An 18,121-nucleotide genomic window follows, 5' to 3' on the forward strand; every position below is an offset into this window, starting at 1 on the left:
AAAAATTATAACTTTTGTTTTACTCACTATCTTATTTGTCAGAGTTCAAATTATCTTCTAGTTATCATACCATTAATAATAAATATCTTTTGTCACTCTTTCAAGGCTTTTTTTTTTCTTAATTACCTTCTCCAGCCCTTCACTACACTACACTAACATTTACTCTTGTTAATGTATGATTTAAAATACTCACTCAATTTTTTTATGATAATCTTCTTAATAAGATTGATAATATTGTCATATATCAAGTTTGACTCAACAAAAGAAGTCAAATTTGCCTCTTTTTAGTAACCTACATATAAAGAATAACAATATCTCATTTTAATTATACTTCCTTATCCTCAATCAATTATTTCTTTTGATTATACTTCATACTCCTACATACATCTTTGACGACTACTCCATGCAATTTGGTCAAACTTCCATGTGTATAATTTTGCCTTACAATCTTTGAGAAAACAATAAATAAATAAATAACATTTCCTTCAAAGTAAGAAAATAAAGTTTATTTGAGATTTAGAGGATCAACTTTAAAATAATTAAGAGATTTTCTTAGTTGTAAAACAAATATATGCTATTGCGAGATGATTTGTTACTATAAAATCAAGAACAACAATCTCACAACATATCCACAATAAATCTTCTCATAGTGATTGATGAGGACATCAGATTTTGACACGTGTACCATCGACAGAGACGCAGATCGACGGCCACGATCCAGAGCCTTTACTTCTGATATATTTGCATTTTATTTTATGATTGTATTTCCTGTTTCCTAATTTGCCCCTATGGGCATCGAGTCGCTTATGTAGCCCGGACGGGCATTTGTGTCATTTCTTGCTATTTCATTTTGGCATATTTATATGAGGCCCCATGCATTGTAATTTCAGTTTTGGATGAATGAAAAGTTACATTTCATGTTCTCTTTGTGAGTGCAAACCTCCTCGATCTCTTAGTGAGTTCGTAGGAGAAATTAGATCTCTTTGTGAGTTCTAGGTTTTCTTGTCCTTCGTTTTTCTTTTTATTTCTCTTGATCAAGTCGTCGTTGCGGAGAGTTGGATTGAAGTCACTTGTGGGAGATTGGAATTTCATTCTTTGGATCCCTAGAATTTTCCCCACAACCTCCCCCTCCCTTGCTCACTGCCGCCGTCCCTCCTGGACTGCCCAGGCCACCGGCCTACAGCCCCAACCCGCCGGCCAGCAGCCACCGGCCGGCCCACCAGCCCGCCGGCTCCCTCCCCCCTTGCCGCCGCCTCCTTCCCCCTCCTTTCAATTTCAAATTTGAAATTCTAAAGTTTTTTATGACCCATTAATATTTTCTAAATTGTTTCCCTAATTCATGCAATCAATTTAATTGGCTTTTAATTTCGAATTTGAAATTCAAAATCAATTCAATTGATTGTCTATTTGTCTTTAATTTAGGAATCTCTTCCCCTTTAAAAACTGAAGTTTTATTTCAGATTTTATAAAATTCTGAAATTAAAACTAGTGGTCCCCACCTTACTAAACTCCCCACCTCCCTCTTCTCTATTTTGGCCGGCCCCCTTATTGGGCTTCTCTCTCTCTCTCCAAATCACATTAATAGCACCACAAATTCAGCCCAAATCTTCTCCCCATTGCCGCCCCTCTCTCTCTCTCCTTTGATTAACAATAACTCATTTTAATTTTACTTATCCTCAATCAATTATTTCTTTTGATTATACTTCATAGTTCATACTCCTACTACATACATCTTTTACAACTACTCCATGCAATTTGGTCAAACTTCCTTGTGTATAATTTTACCTTACAATATTTGCCAAATAAATAAATGACATTTCCTTCAAAGTAAGAAAATAAAGTTAATTTGAGATTTAGAGGATCAACTTTAAATTAATTAAGAGATTTTCTAGTTGTAAAACATATATATGCTATTGCAAGATGATTTGTTACTATAAAATCAAGAACAACAATCTCACAGCATATCCACAATAAATCTTCTCATAGTGATCCTGCTAAAATATATATGTCCATTGAAGTCATCTTCACTAAATATCTTTTCTTCCTTAAACATACGTGGTAATCGCTCATGCATCTCTTCTTAAAAATGACTTCACAAGCTATCATCGAATTCAACTCAAAGAGCGAAAATACTAACCATATGTACAATATACTCGTCAACAATTAACTTAATAGAAATTACTCCATCACTAACCCTAAACAACTCAACACTATTGTCATTCCACTCACAACCCACTCCTTTCCAACCCTATAAATATTTTTTATTTTTCCCAACATCCTATAAACTATAATCTTCATATATCCATCAATTTTATCCTTTTTCATTTAGTGCCCTATAGATAGGCAATATTTATTCTTCTAATTATTGCCCCATCTATTCTCCAATTTTCTAGTTAACTCCCTAAATTTCAAATAACTAATTTAATCATAAATTTATACATAGTTAACCCTTACTTTCACCACAATTGGGTGAATTTGTGTTATATCATTTGAGGGTGACATACTTATCAACTAGTATATTTTTCACCACAATAATGTCAACTTGTAGAGTTGTAGTGTGTCCTTACAGGTGAAGTCCTAACAATACTTCACTTGTGGGTAATCTCCTAACCAACTACTAGAAACTAACTCTAATGTTGAACTAAAACCTAAATTATTAGTAAAGAATGCTCTATCTACATCCCACCTTAAACAGAGTGTGATCATTCTTGCTGCAGTTACGACGCAATTTCCAGTTCTGGGCATTCCAATTCTTTAATTGTCATCCTTTCAAAATTATGCATTGAACTAGATGAACTACTACGGAATGCTATTAACCAAATATCCATAAGAAATAAGAAAAATAATGAAAGTTTGATCCACAATATTATTGCTTCATGTATTCCCAAAAAACACTAGAAACATTTAAGTTTACACTAAACTTAGCACCTAAAACCACTCGAATTTCCCTCTGGGATAATTTAAGATATACACCCATAACTGATGTACATCAGAGCTACTTTAATATGAAAAAAAGAAATAATGATCTTACCATTAAAAGAGCCTGGCAGATAGCTATGACGATTACTCCTTGACTACCAGCAATATGAAATCCAGGAATGCCGAGATAATCAAGAGTGTCACCCTAAAAAAAAAAAGTGCAATTAATAAAAACACTGCACGAAAATCCGAAATAACTTCTGCACATATTCTGAGACTGTTTACAAATAATATATTAGAATTACATGCAACCAAATTGTGCTGGTAGACGAACTCAAAAATGTGGAAAGATATAAGGAAAGGATGTTTATCTTAAAAGAGATTTGTAATGATTAATAGCGGAAAAATAAGATCTGCACAGCGATGCTTGAAAAAGGAGAAACAAAGAAATAAATTGAAGTTGAAAGTTGAAGAAAAGGATCAACTCATAGGATTTTACATTAACAATTCATGACTAAAACGAATGCGCATAAAACAAGAAAAAGCAATGCTTTGTAATAATGTCATGAAATCTAACCTTGTAAAGTTCTGGAAGAGAATGAAGAAGCGTGAATTAAAAATAATATTGTTATGCAAAAAAGTATAACATTGGTTGGGATCCAAGATGGACTACAAGCATGTACTGACAATCAATTGACGAGCAAATAAAAGAATATGAGGGTCTTAAATCAGTTAGAACATGAGGTACAAAAGCTTTATGGGACAATTTTTGAGAAATACGGGAATGGTCAATAATAAAAAACCTGTACATCGAAGTTATTAAGGTATATCTAAAGCAACTTGAAAGAATCAATTTGATTTAAAGGTGCAAACGAGTCAAGCCTACTCGCTAGCCGGTTCGGACTCGACTCGGTAATAGGCTCGACGAGTTGAGCTCGAACACGATTTTGAGCTCGACGGCTTATTAAGCTCGACCTCGAACAGGCCGCTGCTCGACTCGGCAGCTCGTCAAGCTTGTGGGCGGCAAATCCAAAACATGAGCGGGAAATCCAAAACGCGAGCGGGAGAACAAAATTCAGGACGACGACGGCGTACGCGCTCAGGACGATGATGGCGGACGCACTCCGGATGACGACGATGGGCGCGACTACGACGGACGAGCACTCGACGACGAAGCTTGCGGGCGGAAAATCCAAAACGCGAGCGGGAAATCAAAATTCAACACAACCATTTGATAGTCAAGCTCGACTCGAGTTCGAGCTTGAGCTCGAGTTTAGCATTTGATAGTCGAGCTCGACTCGAACACCTCATGGATTGAGCTCGACTCGATCCGTTTGCACCCCTAATTTGATTACACGGGAGACAAGAAAAAAGAAATATCATGGAGGGCTAAACAAGAAAACATTAGCGCATATATATTTTTTAAGAAAAGAATAAAGTATTTTTTAGTAAATATTTTACTTGGCTGACTTTCATTGGTAAGAAATCATTATGAATTCCCCATAATGCAACATGCATGACAAACTCACCTGAAGTTTAGCATACCCCACTCTCCACCACACTGGCTCAACAAAATGCACAATGCCAAGAAGGTCTAATAGTTCAGGAACAACAACTCCAAGAGATGCGAGCATGGCCCAACGTGCATGAAGTATTTCAAAACTGCAATACAGCCATAGAAAGAACTGAAAATGTCATAAACAAATTATAATTCAGAAGAGTTGCACCTATTTCCAAGAGCTGAAAAACGCCCCACACAAGGCTACATCTAAAACATAAAACTAATATCCAGGAATTCGAAATAAATGAGAAACATGCAAGTTATTTGAACATACCATTGACATAGAATTGCACGTCAATATTTATTCACAATATATCTTACCAATTGGAATAATTAGGTGGAGATTACAGGTTAAAACAACAAAATCATAATTCATGATTCTTGCATAACTAAGCCAAGTATAAATACGCAAGAAACTATCAGAAGATACTGAATTTATGACAAATAAATCAAGCACGTTAATCTCTTGCATGTAATATTAACATACAAGCTAATGACAAGATAGAAAGAACTGAGATGTACATACTTAAAATACTTTTGGAAAACCACAGGGTCCTTGCCCAAACCTGCCACATCGAATCCGTAATCACCAGGGTACTCGCCAGTAAGATATTGAGGGTACTCAAAACGGATGGGACCAAGCCATTTAGGGCGACCTCTTCCATACCATGGACTGCCATAGAAAAAAAAAATTGCTATCATGAAAAATCATAGATAAAACAATTTGAACAAGCAATTGATAAGATGAGGTAACATGATTCACATCTGAAATATAATCTTCATGCAGAAGACCTACTCTAGGCCAATTCAAGATTACAAATAGGAGCTGCAAAGAAAGATAAGAAGAAAAAAAATCATTTACTTGGACGTAGTATATGATCAATGACAGGAAACATCAGTCGCATTATCCTCCGCTTACCAAAGAGAAGGCAAGAACTCAAAATTTCTAGGGAAAAAAAAAAGAGAATTTCATTGAGTAGTTGGTGAAAAAATGGCACTAGCTGACTCTTCAAATACCCCAGTCCATTTTTTTTTTACCTCATGCAAAATTATTTACGTTTTGCAATTCCTCCTTTTTGAGGCTTTGAGAACTACATTGTCCATAGCAATTATTTCTATGACTTTGAATATTACTTCATTTTAGAAAATGAGATCACCAACCCTAGCCTCAGACAATTTAGTTCACCATATCAATCCAACTTTGTGAACAATTGTTTCATGAAGGTTGTCAAGTGGTCTCCTACTTTTGATGTTGAAACTGAATCACCCATTATTCCTATATGAGTTTCTTTCCCAAATCCGAGACATCATCTTTTCTCTCCTAGGATTCTTCATGGGCTTGGTTCCATGTTTGGTCGCCTCCTGAAAATTGATCATGCTACTTCCACTGGGTCTAGGCCATCAGTTGTGCGTGTCTTTGTGGAATTGGATGTTACCAAAAGTTTTCCTGATAAAGTTTGGGTTGGATCCAAGAGCTTGGGTTATATTCAAATGGTTGTTATGGAGCATTTTCCCTATTATTGTTCTCATTGTAAGTTTTTGGGGCATTTGAAACCTGAATGCCATATACTTCATCCCCAGTTGTCTAAAGTTTTGGATAATGTAGGTGATTTTAATCATGTTGCTGAGCAAACTTTTAAGGGTAATGTTTTATCTGTGGATGATAATGTTGTTCAGCTTGTAGTTAATGATTTACCTGTCATTTTGGCTCCTGTTGGACTTGTGTGTCGGATGCTAGTGTCATTGTTTTAACTAATGTTGTTAATGATTTGGTTATGGAGTGTGAGTCTATTGATGTAATTGACTGCAATGAAATTTTGGTTAATGTTGGATCTTTTGTTTCTAAGGATTTGAAACCCTCTGTAGTCGGGATTGCTGATGCCGCATTGGCTTCTGTTTTTGGTGGGAAGGTTGTGGCACATTTACTTATTGAATGCAATAAAACCATAGCTAATATAGAGGGTGTTGATGGTTCCTTGAATGTTAATAATTGTTATACAAGCCCTACTTGTGCTGATGCTATGAAATCGGGTGATAATTTGGTTTCTTTAGTTGATGGGGGTAGTGAAGCTTTGGCTGAGTTGGGAAATGCTGGAGTTGTCGTGCCTCTTGGTGATATTGACTCGGATTTGTCTCCTATTGTGAATGTCTCGAAAGGAATTGAGGAGTATGTTGAGATTCTTATTTCTGTTATGTCTAACGCAAATTTGAAAGTCCATCTGGCCCGGTCTTTGAATAACTCTATTTTGGAGCAATCTAATTGGCTAGATATGGATGAGCCCCTTTCCACGCCTTGTGGAGGGGAGGGTGATGATTTTGGTGACCATGTTAATGATGATATGTATAGTTTCATGGTAGGATTTGTAGTTGAACAAGCAGTTCTCAATGGTGTTGGCAAGAGACGTAAAAGTAAATCTAAGAAGAAATAGTCTTTGAATTTACCACCAAGGTTGCCAACAAGCCCGGGCTAACAAAATGATAAGTAGGGAGCTGCCTCATCATCATCCAAATCACCAACAAAGCCCACAACAAAGCCCTTTTACTTGGTGGTTGCTTGTGTGGGTTGTAGGCTGATGTTGTTTTTTGAGTGTTTATCACCAATGGATGGTCCGTGCCTGGCTGCGGGGTGGTTGCAGGAAGCTGCCATTCCCTGAGTCGGTTGTTGGCTCTTTTGCTCATGTTTCTTTAATTGTATGTTTTGTTGTGTTTGTTTCTTACAAGTTCTTTTTTTCTGATGTATTTTGGTTTCGGCTATTTTTTTGTCCTTGTTGTGATCCCCTTTTCTTATTTGGAATAAAATTTGTTTATATATATATCAATCCTTAGATGTTCTCTTTCTTATCACGATGCTTATAATCATGCATACGATTACATATAAGACATTCATTTTGGCTAGCTCTATTGATTTCATAAACCAATCCACTTTCTTATTTACTAACAAGTATTCCTATTATTAAGATGTGAATTAGATCATTTTCAATTCACTAATTTTGATTCTTTAAAATATGTGGCCTAAATATACAAACTAAAAATTTAGATTTATCTCACCTTTATATTAATTTTTTGTTCATGAAATATTTATTTTTAACAATATTTATCTTAAATTATCTTATAGAATTTCATATTTCTTTTATTAATCATATCGAATATCCAAAACCCTAAACATATCGAATGCATGAGAGGAAAGAGTGTGTTATAGGAAAGAAACATCTTACATAGTTGTAATCATAAAAATGAAATTACTGGGGGCATCGCTATAATAATGAGGTCAACACACCTAGGGTGAGCTGCCATAATTCCTAAAGCTGGTGGGACAATGAGATTGAGAGCTTTTGGATAGGATTCTTCACCATTCTTACTACGAAGCTTACACTCCCAACCAAAATTCACAAATGGAGTGAGGGGATTAAATATCATTGAAAAGTCAATAGCCTCTTCCATCACAAGAGAAAAGACTGCATACAGGCCAAAATGGGAACCAAGGTGGGCCTTGGTTGTAGCATTGCCCAAAGAGGAAATGCGATGGGCCTGCTTTTTCAAGACCCTCTCTTTAAAAGAATAACCAATATCATAAGCGCAACTGCTTGCTCTCATTCAAATCAATAAAGTATTAAAAACACTAATCTCCTTTAAGATGGACACAACCAACAAAAAATAAACATAATGAGGATCCTCATCAAAAAGAAATGTCCCAAGTCACATTCAAATGCTCAAAGATCTCACATCCCAACAATGGGTGAAACCCATGCAAATCCTTATTAGAAGGATCATCGTCATTATCTTTATAAATCCCATGGTATGAAGAAAATAATATCGCCATCCTAACTAACCTCCCTTCTAAATATAAATTCAAGGCCCCTTACAAAGGAAAAGTATACCCCAGATAAAAAATACAAATTCTATGACCTCATCTTGCTGGATGGTTACAATCACACCAAGTAATAAGAAGCATATCATTATGGATCACTACCATTGTTAACACACCTCAAAAGTTCAAGAGTAGCCTCAGGTGCTCTACCCAAGGCCTCAATCAACAATTGTTCATCCCTTGATAAAAAATGCATATAAAGATAAATCTAATCTAGAAAGATTCAATGCATCCAATGTCAAGTATCCACAAAATTCAAAACTCCCTTAAATATATAAATATACAAAAATTATAATTAAAAAGCCACCAAAAAACTTAAGATCACTCCATGTCTAAATCCTCTATCCATCACTCTCCTCAAGTTTGTCGAGGGCAAAAAATTCAAAGATTGACTAAAGCTCATAAAGAAGCCCATGCCATATAAATGAGAGCATATGATCACACTCAAAATCCTACACTAGCAAGGACATGGAAAGTTCCTTTGGGCCAAATGAACATGCCTAAAACATGCTAGCGAACCATGATAAAAAAACAAGCAGGAGAAAGCTTATATGTTTCCCAATGGCCTTGTCTACGAGACAGTGAGTCATATAACACATGATTGTTGGCTATGATCCCCAAGTTAAAGATTGGCATATCAGCATGCCTAAGGTATGTGTATGAAGGAATATCAACAGGCTTAGGATAATATAATCATAAGATCTTCATTGAGTTTATCATCATTCTCCCTCACCATCATCTTTGAGCCCACAAGCCATATTCTTCATAACATTATAGCAAGTTTAAATATATGAGAAGTCATCGCAATGAATCATCATAGATCCTAATGCTTAGCCTTGATCAAAAGTTTTTTCCTAGAGTACAATAAACCACAAAGGCTTGCACCCATATGAAGGCACAAACCATAAATAAAAAGTCCATGAAGGCAACATTTCTCTTTAATGCTTCATGTATCATTTAATCTACCTCCTAAAAATCATCTCGAATACATCTTAAATAGAGTTAGGAACCAACATACACACGAAGCTCATGGCTCTTGCGTATAAATTTCCTACACATAGTTAACTCTTTGCTGCTAGGTTTTTGGAATGGCCAAAAGAATCCTTCATAAGTGTGGCATAGGGTATTTATAGGGGTCAGAGTTTCACTACAAGACAAGGCTCTTCAATTACATGAGAGTTTTGGATGCTTATCAATTGATAATAACATCTCCTACTCCACCTTTGTTATAATTGGATTGGCAGAAGGCTAGAAGGCATTCTCATGCATTGGTTGAAGCACAAGCAAAGGTATATGCATGGCGCTCGCAATATTTAATAGGTGATGTGAATGTTGATAAAAGCTGCTTGGGCACAATCTATTCAAAATTTTACTTGACCTCTACTTTATTTCATTTGATAGTCAATTGTGCATGTTACCAATAATCTTCAATCTCCCCGATTTCTGGAGCATTGAGACAACAGAGTCCACAATTACACATTCCGAATATTTCTCTGGTCTCCCAAGTCTCAAATTATGGTCATTATGCCCTCGGACCCTCGGTAACTATCCCCCAATGCTTTTGAGGCCTTAACCTAAAGGATTCTGGTTATGTCCACTTGAGAACCCACTAGTGAGCCCGAGATAGCCTACAGCTCTTCTACCTAATATGTCTCTAAGATTAACAAGGAAGACTATATAGACACGAATGAAAGTATCTGGAAACGAAGCCAAATTTACAGCCTAGAACTACCAGCCACAAAATAAACACACCACTCCATGTTTCTTTTAACAATATTGGCTCTGCGTATTTTTTCTTTGTTGAGGCTTTGATGAGTATAGATTTCAATAGGTGAAAGAAGAGAGCTCTCTATTCTACGCAGAGCACTGCCCTCGCCTCCCCAGGCTTGCCAACTTTAATTGCTTATTTTTCGTTTCATTTATTTCAGTATAAGATAGTCATTAATTTAAATGCCCAGTTGAACTTCACGCCAAAAGTAAGATTAATTGATCATGTGAAATTGCACCAAAAATCCATTAACTACAGCTTTCGCAACAATCAGTTCCCAAAACCAGCAAAGTGTGCAACTTTCAAATAACGACTCACCTTGCTTCTTTAGCTTTTCGAGTCAGTGCCTTGAACCTGGAAGACCTCTCCACAGCGTCCTTCTTCATATCGTCAAGCCTCCGACGAAGCACCTCCCCAACCGAACTATTCGCGACGGCTTTCACGGCCGTGAAAGGAATTGCCGAGAATATCAAAACCCCCGCGAGCTTAAACCAAGAAATTTCACAAGAGGATCGACTCACGAGCGAGAACTACCGTAATAAAACGATAAAAAGGAGCAGAAGGAACGAGAGGAAGGAAATATGAGAATTTACCTCTTCCCATGAGGCTCTGAAGACAGGGGAAGCTTGGCTAAGATAGAGTTTCCGATTACGCCGGTGATGGACTTGTCTTGGGCTGGAGAAAGAGACGAGGAATGGTTCCTGAGGTGAGATAGAAGAGGCAAGTGAAGAGAGACGCAGCGAGAGGAGCGCCATTAGAGTGGAGAGCTAGAGGAAGGTCGAGCGTGTTTTATTTTTACAGGGGCTGTTTGATTTTTAAGGAAGGAAGGAGAGCAAAAAAAAAAATTATGAGTATTTCTGAGTATTTGTATAATATTTATTGAGTATACTTAATAAATTGGACGGTTTTCCATCCAGACTCTGCACATAATAATTTTTCATTTATTGTTGTTGGGGCAATTATTTTGTGCCTTAGCCAGACGGTAAGTCCGGATTATGTGTATATAAATTTAATATATATTATGTATAAATGTGTACACTGTGTATATTCATGTATTTGACTTGTTATTTCCTTCCGGATGCTCATACAATAATTTTTCGTTTAATTATAAGTAAAGTGAATCCAAATTATAGTAAATGAATTGTTTTTTTATTTTTTTTATGTTTGTTTGGATTAAAAATAAATTTATAATAAATTTGTGGTTGTTATCTATTGTCGTCAGTCTCCCCCCAACGTCTGCCTGTGTCAGTTTCCCCCCACCACTGGCCACCACCATCCCCGCTGCCAGCCGACGCTATTCCTACCACCAGTCACCACAACTATTGGCAATTATTTTGTTGCTTGCCTTTTTGTGGAAGATTATATGATAATTTTATTTGTTTTGATCTTGAATTCAACTTGTTCAAAGATTTTGCTGCTCCTCTTTAAAACTTCTAGTTTCGTTGTTACTCTTTTTAGGTTTCGTTTGGGATGGCTTTCTTCTTGCTTTTAAAAAGATTTTTTAATAAAAAAAATTAAAATTTAAATAGTGCACTTAACAAATAAAATTAGGGATTTTTACATACCTAACACTTAAAACATCTCTATTTACTTATCTCACACATAAACTTTATTTTTTACTATTTTACCACCGTAAATAGTTGGCCCTCATCAAACATAACACTATGTCGACTCCATCAAAACGAATTCGCAAAAATTGTGTTCTAAGACGTCTGCTTCGCCTTTAGCTCCTCTCCCTTGCTCGGTTGGTTCGTGGATTTGCTCGTCGAGGTATGCTCTTGTCCATTTCATCTATGCTTTTTTATCTTTGACAACGGTTTTCAGTGCCTCTTCCTTGCTCGGTTTCTCTTACTTGATAGATCGACTAGGTTTGTTGTTCTTCTCCATTTCAATTTCTAAGGTTGATGTCTTCTTTTACATATAAACGCCTTTTACACATATAAAACTAAAACAATGAGAAAATTTCAAGGGTTGTTGTCTTCTTTTACATGAATTTATTTTAAACTATGTATTTCCTGTGGGAACATATACTTGTGGTTGAAACTCATGTGGAAATGTATGCTTGCCTTTGATACCTTTTTTTTCTAGTTGGAACTATGCATTTCGATGTTTGGATATACAGGATATTATCTAAAGATTTTTTTTTTTTCAAGAAAAAAAAAACATATGTGTAATTCATTCAGCGAACAGGCAGCTTAAACAACTGCTTGCTTGTGCTTCATACAGTTTATAAGAAAAAAACTCCATTCCTTGAAGTTGCAATGTGTAATGTGAAATGTATACTTTCTACAAAGCTAATAATCACGTAAGTTCTATCGATGCCCCCGAAATAGATCGGATGATTAGGGCTGCAAACGAACCGAGTCGAGCCGAGTATGTGAGTGTTCATGTTTGTGTTCATTTAATATCAGCTTGTTCAAGTTTGGTTCATGTTTGTTCGAGCTTTACTGTTTGTGTTCATATTTGGTTTATTTAAATTAATGTGTGTTCATGTTCGGTTCATGTTCAGTTCATGTTCGGTTAATTTAGTGCTTATCGAGCTTTAAACAAACAAGCATGAACGAGCTATAAATGAGCTCTACTTTTAGATGTTCATTAACTTAACAAACGAGCGTTATTGAACATCCTAACAAATGATTACATCAAGCACATTCACGAACATATTTAACTTTTTTTTAACTATCAAACAAACACGTTCATGAACATATCTATGAACAAACACGTTTATAATAAAAGCAATTGTCTATGTAAAATGAAAATAACATTAATCAATATGAATATATTTTTAAATGAAGCTTACATGTTGCATATTTTATAATCAAATATTAATTATTTTTATCGATCTTATTCACGAGTTCAAAATCGAACACGAATCGGGGTTTTTTCGAGCTTCTTATCGAGCTTAATGTCGAGCTTGTTCATGAGCTTTAAACGATGTTGTTCGTGAACATAAATGAGCCGAACACATTTGGGTTCAAGTTTGTTTATATAAGAATTGAGTATTTAAAATAATGTTCAAGTTTGTTTGTTTAGTTAATTAAACGATCACAAACGAGCTTTAATCGAACCGAACAACGAGTAGCTCGTCGAATGCTTGGTTCACTTGCAGCCCTACAGAAGATGATTGTAGATATTTTAGATGGGTGGACGAACAAAATGGTGAAGTGGAAGCTATGAATGCATTCAGGAGTGCAGACGCATCAGAAGTTCATTCAAATCTTCTTCAGACAGTTACTAATTAATTACTTCAAATTAAGCTCTTGTTGTTTATCCTCATTTTGCTTGTTGGCGTTCACTTGCAAATTATTGAAATTGTAAGAGAATGTACCTTAGAATGTAACTTAGAATGCAACTAAGAAACGCTTCCGATGATTGTAAACCGCCGAAGTTATGTAACAAAACTTATGTTTTTTTTTTAATGTTAAAATTTTGTTGTAATGGATGACACTTCATTCTTATGTTATACTTAATTTTGAAGGTTTAAAATCTTGTATCAAAGCTTGAAATCCTACCCCCAAGTTTTTATGATATGTTTGTAGCATGTAATCAACATATGGAAAGCTTGTAATGGCATCATCCAATGATAAAAAAATGCAATCTTTTAACATGTAATATAATGTTCTTGTGACTGTAATTCATTCAGCTACAAAGCCGGCACTTTGGAGCCCATAGCATAAGAGTAAGTAGTATACCACCCAAGCACAACGGCTTACAAACAAAATGAGAGGCCACCACCATCCCCGCTGCCAGCCGACGCTATTCCTACCACCAGTCACCACAACTATTGGCAATTATTTTGTTGCTTGCCTTTTTGTGGAAGATTATATGATAATTTTATTTGTTTTGATCTTGAATTCAACTTGTTCAAAGATTTTGTTGCTCCTCTTTAAAACTTCTACTTTCGTTGTTACACTTTTTAATTAGGTTTCGTTTGGGATGGCTTTCTTCTTGCTTTTAAAAGATTTTTTAATAAAAAAATTATAATTTAAATAGTGCACTTAACAAATAAAATTAGGAATTTTTACATACCTAACACTTAAAACATCTCTATTTACTTATCGCACACATAAACTTTATTTTTTACTATTTTACCACCGTAAATAGTTGGCCCTTATCAAACATAACTTTCTGTCGACTCCGTCAAAACGAATTCGCGAAAAAAGGGTTCTAAGATGTCTGCTTCGCCTTTAGCTCCTCTCCATCGCTCGGTTGGTTCATGGATTTGCTCGTCGAGATATGCTCTTCTCCATTTCATCTATGTTTTTTTATCTTTAACAACGGTTTTTAGTGCCTCTTCCTCGCTCAGTTTCTCTTACTTGATAGATCGGCTAGGTTTGTTGTTCTTCTCCATTTCAATTTCTATGGTTGATGTCTTCTTTTACATATAAACGCTTTTTACACATATAAAACTAAAACAATGAAAAAATTTCTAGGATTGTTGTCTTCTTTTACATGAATTTATTTTAAACTATGGATTTCATGTGGGAATGTATACTTGTGGTTGAAACTCATGTGGAAATGTATGCTTGCCTTTGATACCTTTTTTTCTGGTTGGAACTATGAATTTCAATGTTTGGATATACATGATATTATCTAAAGATTTTTTTTTCAAGAAAAAAAAAAGCATATGTGTAATTCTTTCAGCGAACTGGCAGCTTAAACAACTGCTTGCTTGTGCTTCATACGGTTTATAAAAAAAACTCCATTCCTTGAAGTTGCAATCTGTAATGTGAAATGTATAATTTCTACAAAGGTAATAATCACGTAAGGAAGTTCTATCGATGCCCCCGAAATAGATCAGAAGAATAGAAGACGATTGTAGATATTTTAGATGGGTGGACGAACAAAATGGTGAAGTGGAAGCTATGAATACATTAAGGAGTGCAGACGCATCAGAAGTTCATTCAAATCTTCTTCAGACAGTTACTAATTAATTACTTCAAATTAAGCTCTTGTTGTTTATCCTCGTTTTGCTTGTTGGCGTTCACTTGCAAATTATTGAAATTGTAAGAGAATGTACCTTAGAATGTAACTTAGAATGCAACTAAGAAACGCTTCCGATGATTGTAAACCGCCGAAGTTATGTAACAAAACTTATGTTTTTTTTTAATGTTAAAATTTTGTTGTAATGGATGACACTTCATTCTTATGTTATACTTAATTTTGAAGGTTTAAAATCTTGTATCAAAGCTTGAAATCCTACCCCCAAGTTTTTATGATATGTTTGTAGCATGTAATCAACATATGGAAAGCTTGTAATGGCATCATCCAATGATAAAAAAATGCAATCTTTTAACATGTAATATAATGTTCTAGTGACTGTAATTCATTCAGCTACAAAGCCGGCACTTTGGAGCCCATAGCATAAGAGTAAGTAGTATACCACCCAAGCACAACGGCTTACAAACAAAATGAGATCGATGTGTAGGCAGAACTAGGTGTGGAGTAGGCAGCGAATGACAAAAAAAAAGGTGTAATTCATTCAGTGAATTGGCAACATTACATTTTCCAAGAATTACAACAGGATTTTGGCAAAGTGACTTCAGCAAAATGACGTGTTTGGATACCAAAAGCAATTGAATATTAGGAAATGTTTAATAAAAACTGTAACTTGATTATAGTAAATAGTTGCAAATCTTAAAGGCTACAAAAAAACTGTTTGCTGCAACTTGAATCTTAGCAACAAGAGTCTTGACGATCAGCAAGCCTAATTGGCATTTTTTTTGCGTGGAGCTAAAGTTGTCGACATCTCAAAGTAATGATCATTTACTTCTCTATCACCATTTAAAGGGTTCTTACAAGTGCTTCTATGGTGTCCCCAAGAATTACAACGTCCACACTTATGACTCAACTTAGTCTTCTTTGTAGTTTCTCAGAATATTTTAATTCCTCTTTTCTTCGGTCTACCATGAGGCTTACGTGAAATTGGTGGACCAACAACATCACCATCATTAAGTATCGACCACTGCTCCTTCCATTGAAGTGTTCCTATCGCTCTGTCGTATGCCATTTTATATATGCTCAAATAAGTGATATAAAGAAAAAAAATTAACAAGTTAATAAGTGCATTAATAAGATTTGGAAGCAAATCGAAATGAGTAGTAGTGCTTGTCCACGTATGTGTGCCATAAATTGTAGTGCTTCGATCCAATGAATGATGCACCATGTATGCATGGAAGTCCACACACTTGCCAAAATCCACAACTACATATATGGTTCTCAATATCCACCTCATGATGATCGTTTCTTCCTTTGACCTCAACCTTGGTGGAAGTAGACTGACGAATAATAAAGTGATCTTTAGTTATACTCCAGGACTAAGGCTTCAGATATCTTCAAAATATGCATTGAAATTGTGCTCACTAAAACTATTTGCAGCAGTTCAAACCAACTTCTGTAATTTATGGCCATCTTTACAACGAAAAATTTTCTTAATGTTCTTCTCAAGGTGTCTCATGCACACCCTATGCTCGGCTTTTGGAAAAAAATAACCTTAATTGCTTCACCTAGCCCTTTCTCCATATTTGATATAAAGGCCAAATGTTCTATATCACAATTAAAAGCTTCTGACAAATTCTTCAAAAACCACTCCAAACTCTTCCTTGATTCGGATTCAGCAACGATGGATGCAATTGTAAAGAGACCATTATTCCCATCAAGATAATTTGCAGAAAGTAGTACAACTAAATATTTTTTTGTTTCAAATGACACGCATCAACACCAATTAAAAATTTACAACCTGCAAGGAATTCATCAATACAAACTTTAAAACTAATAAAAAATCTCTTGAATGATTTGTTCTGCTTGTCACATTGATATGTTATATGAGAGTCTGTATTTCTTTTAAGTAATTATGACTTCAACATTAGAACCCACTTGTAGTTATCATCTATTGATCCAAACATTTGGTCCTTGTTAGTGCCCTTGATCACCATATTTTCATGTATGACAAACTTAAACCATAAGTAGTCTCCAAGTTATTATTAATGTCCTTTGGTGTAATATTAGGATTTCTTTTGACAAGGTCCTAGATTTCTTGGACAACTCAGCCTGTAGTTGCTTGTTTGTTACTAGCTCTGTTTATCCCGGGGCATAAATGTGTAGGATTTAATTTTTTCACTTCAAAGGAGTGACCATCAGAACATAAAGAAGCTTGTATCCTCCAAGGACAACCACGGTATGAGCATGTTGCAATAACTCTTGATTTGTCACTAGCCTTAATCTTGATATCAAAGTTATATATTATTGCGTTAAAACAAATGACTTGTTTGAAAGTGAACGAATCCTCAAGCCGCGATCCTACAATTAAAGAATTTTCCTATAAATCGGGACTACCAATAATACCTTCAGACATTCCACCAACTATTATATCATTGTTTGCCATTCTATTGCCACTTAAATCAAGTGTATATACATGCTGGCTATCAGAAGTAATACCCATTTCTTCTTCAAGCTCTTTCACAATGACAACCACCTCCATTTCGTGGGAATCAGAATAATATGTAAGCATATCCATTACATTTGTATCACTTATAATGTGCATATAATTTTTAGGTGATGTACCATTGATGTGATAGTGTAGGTTGTAATCATGCCCCTTAATCATGGGCATAGTGCTTCGGTTCGTTCTTTCAGTAAAAATAAATTAACATCACTTCTCCCAAGCTTTAAAGTTCTCTGACTGCCACCAACATATTTTAGACTGTTCTGTCCCTTTACTACACTCCAATATCCTTCATATTTGAATACAATATAACATAAATTATTGGAATCCATATATAGCAAAGAAGTTAGTAATCACAAAAATTACTCAAGTTCATATAGCAGTGACTCTAGATGGGAGGCAGAACAAATATAGCAAAAAAGTAGCTTACCTAATTAAAATTTTTCTATCAAAGAATACAATATAGCAAAGAATACAAAATATAAACTTACCTAATAAACATATATCTAGCAAAGAATACAATATAGCAGCTTTCAGAATCAAAATTTTTTTGTTCTAGAG

The 18,121-nt window shown here is 35.3% G+C and overlaps 1 protein-coding gene across 1 annotated transcript in view; it reads right to left on the reverse strand.

Annotated features, from left to right (window-relative positions):
- Positions 1–10,937, reverse strand: part of LOC110110297 (chlorophyll a-b binding protein 7, chloroplastic) — a 15,347-nt gene extending 4,410 nt beyond the window's left edge. The window contains exons 1-5 of the mRNA XM_020841696.2: positions 10,710–10,937; positions 10,435–10,601; positions 5,007–5,153; positions 4,449–4,581; positions 3,032–3,124 (exon numbers count right to left, since the gene is read on the reverse strand). Of these exons, the coding sequence (XP_020697355.1) occupies positions 3,032–3,124; positions 4,449–4,581; positions 5,007–5,153; positions 10,435–10,601; positions 10,710–10,871 (702 nt within the window). The 5' untranslated portion in view covers positions 10,872–10,937. The remainder of the gene's footprint in view (positions 1–3,031; positions 3,125–4,448; positions 4,582–5,006; positions 5,154–10,434; positions 10,602–10,709) is intronic.
- Between the last annotated feature and the right edge of the window lie 7,184 nt (positions 10,938–18,121).

This window comes from Dendrobium catenatum, unplaced genomic scaffold (assembly GCF_001605985.2).
Source record: "Dendrobium catenatum unplaced genomic scaffold, ASM160598v2 fragScaff_scaffold_636, whole genome shotgun sequence".
Taxonomy (NCBI): Eukaryota; Viridiplantae; Streptophyta; class Magnoliopsida; order Asparagales; family Orchidaceae; genus Dendrobium; species Dendrobium catenatum.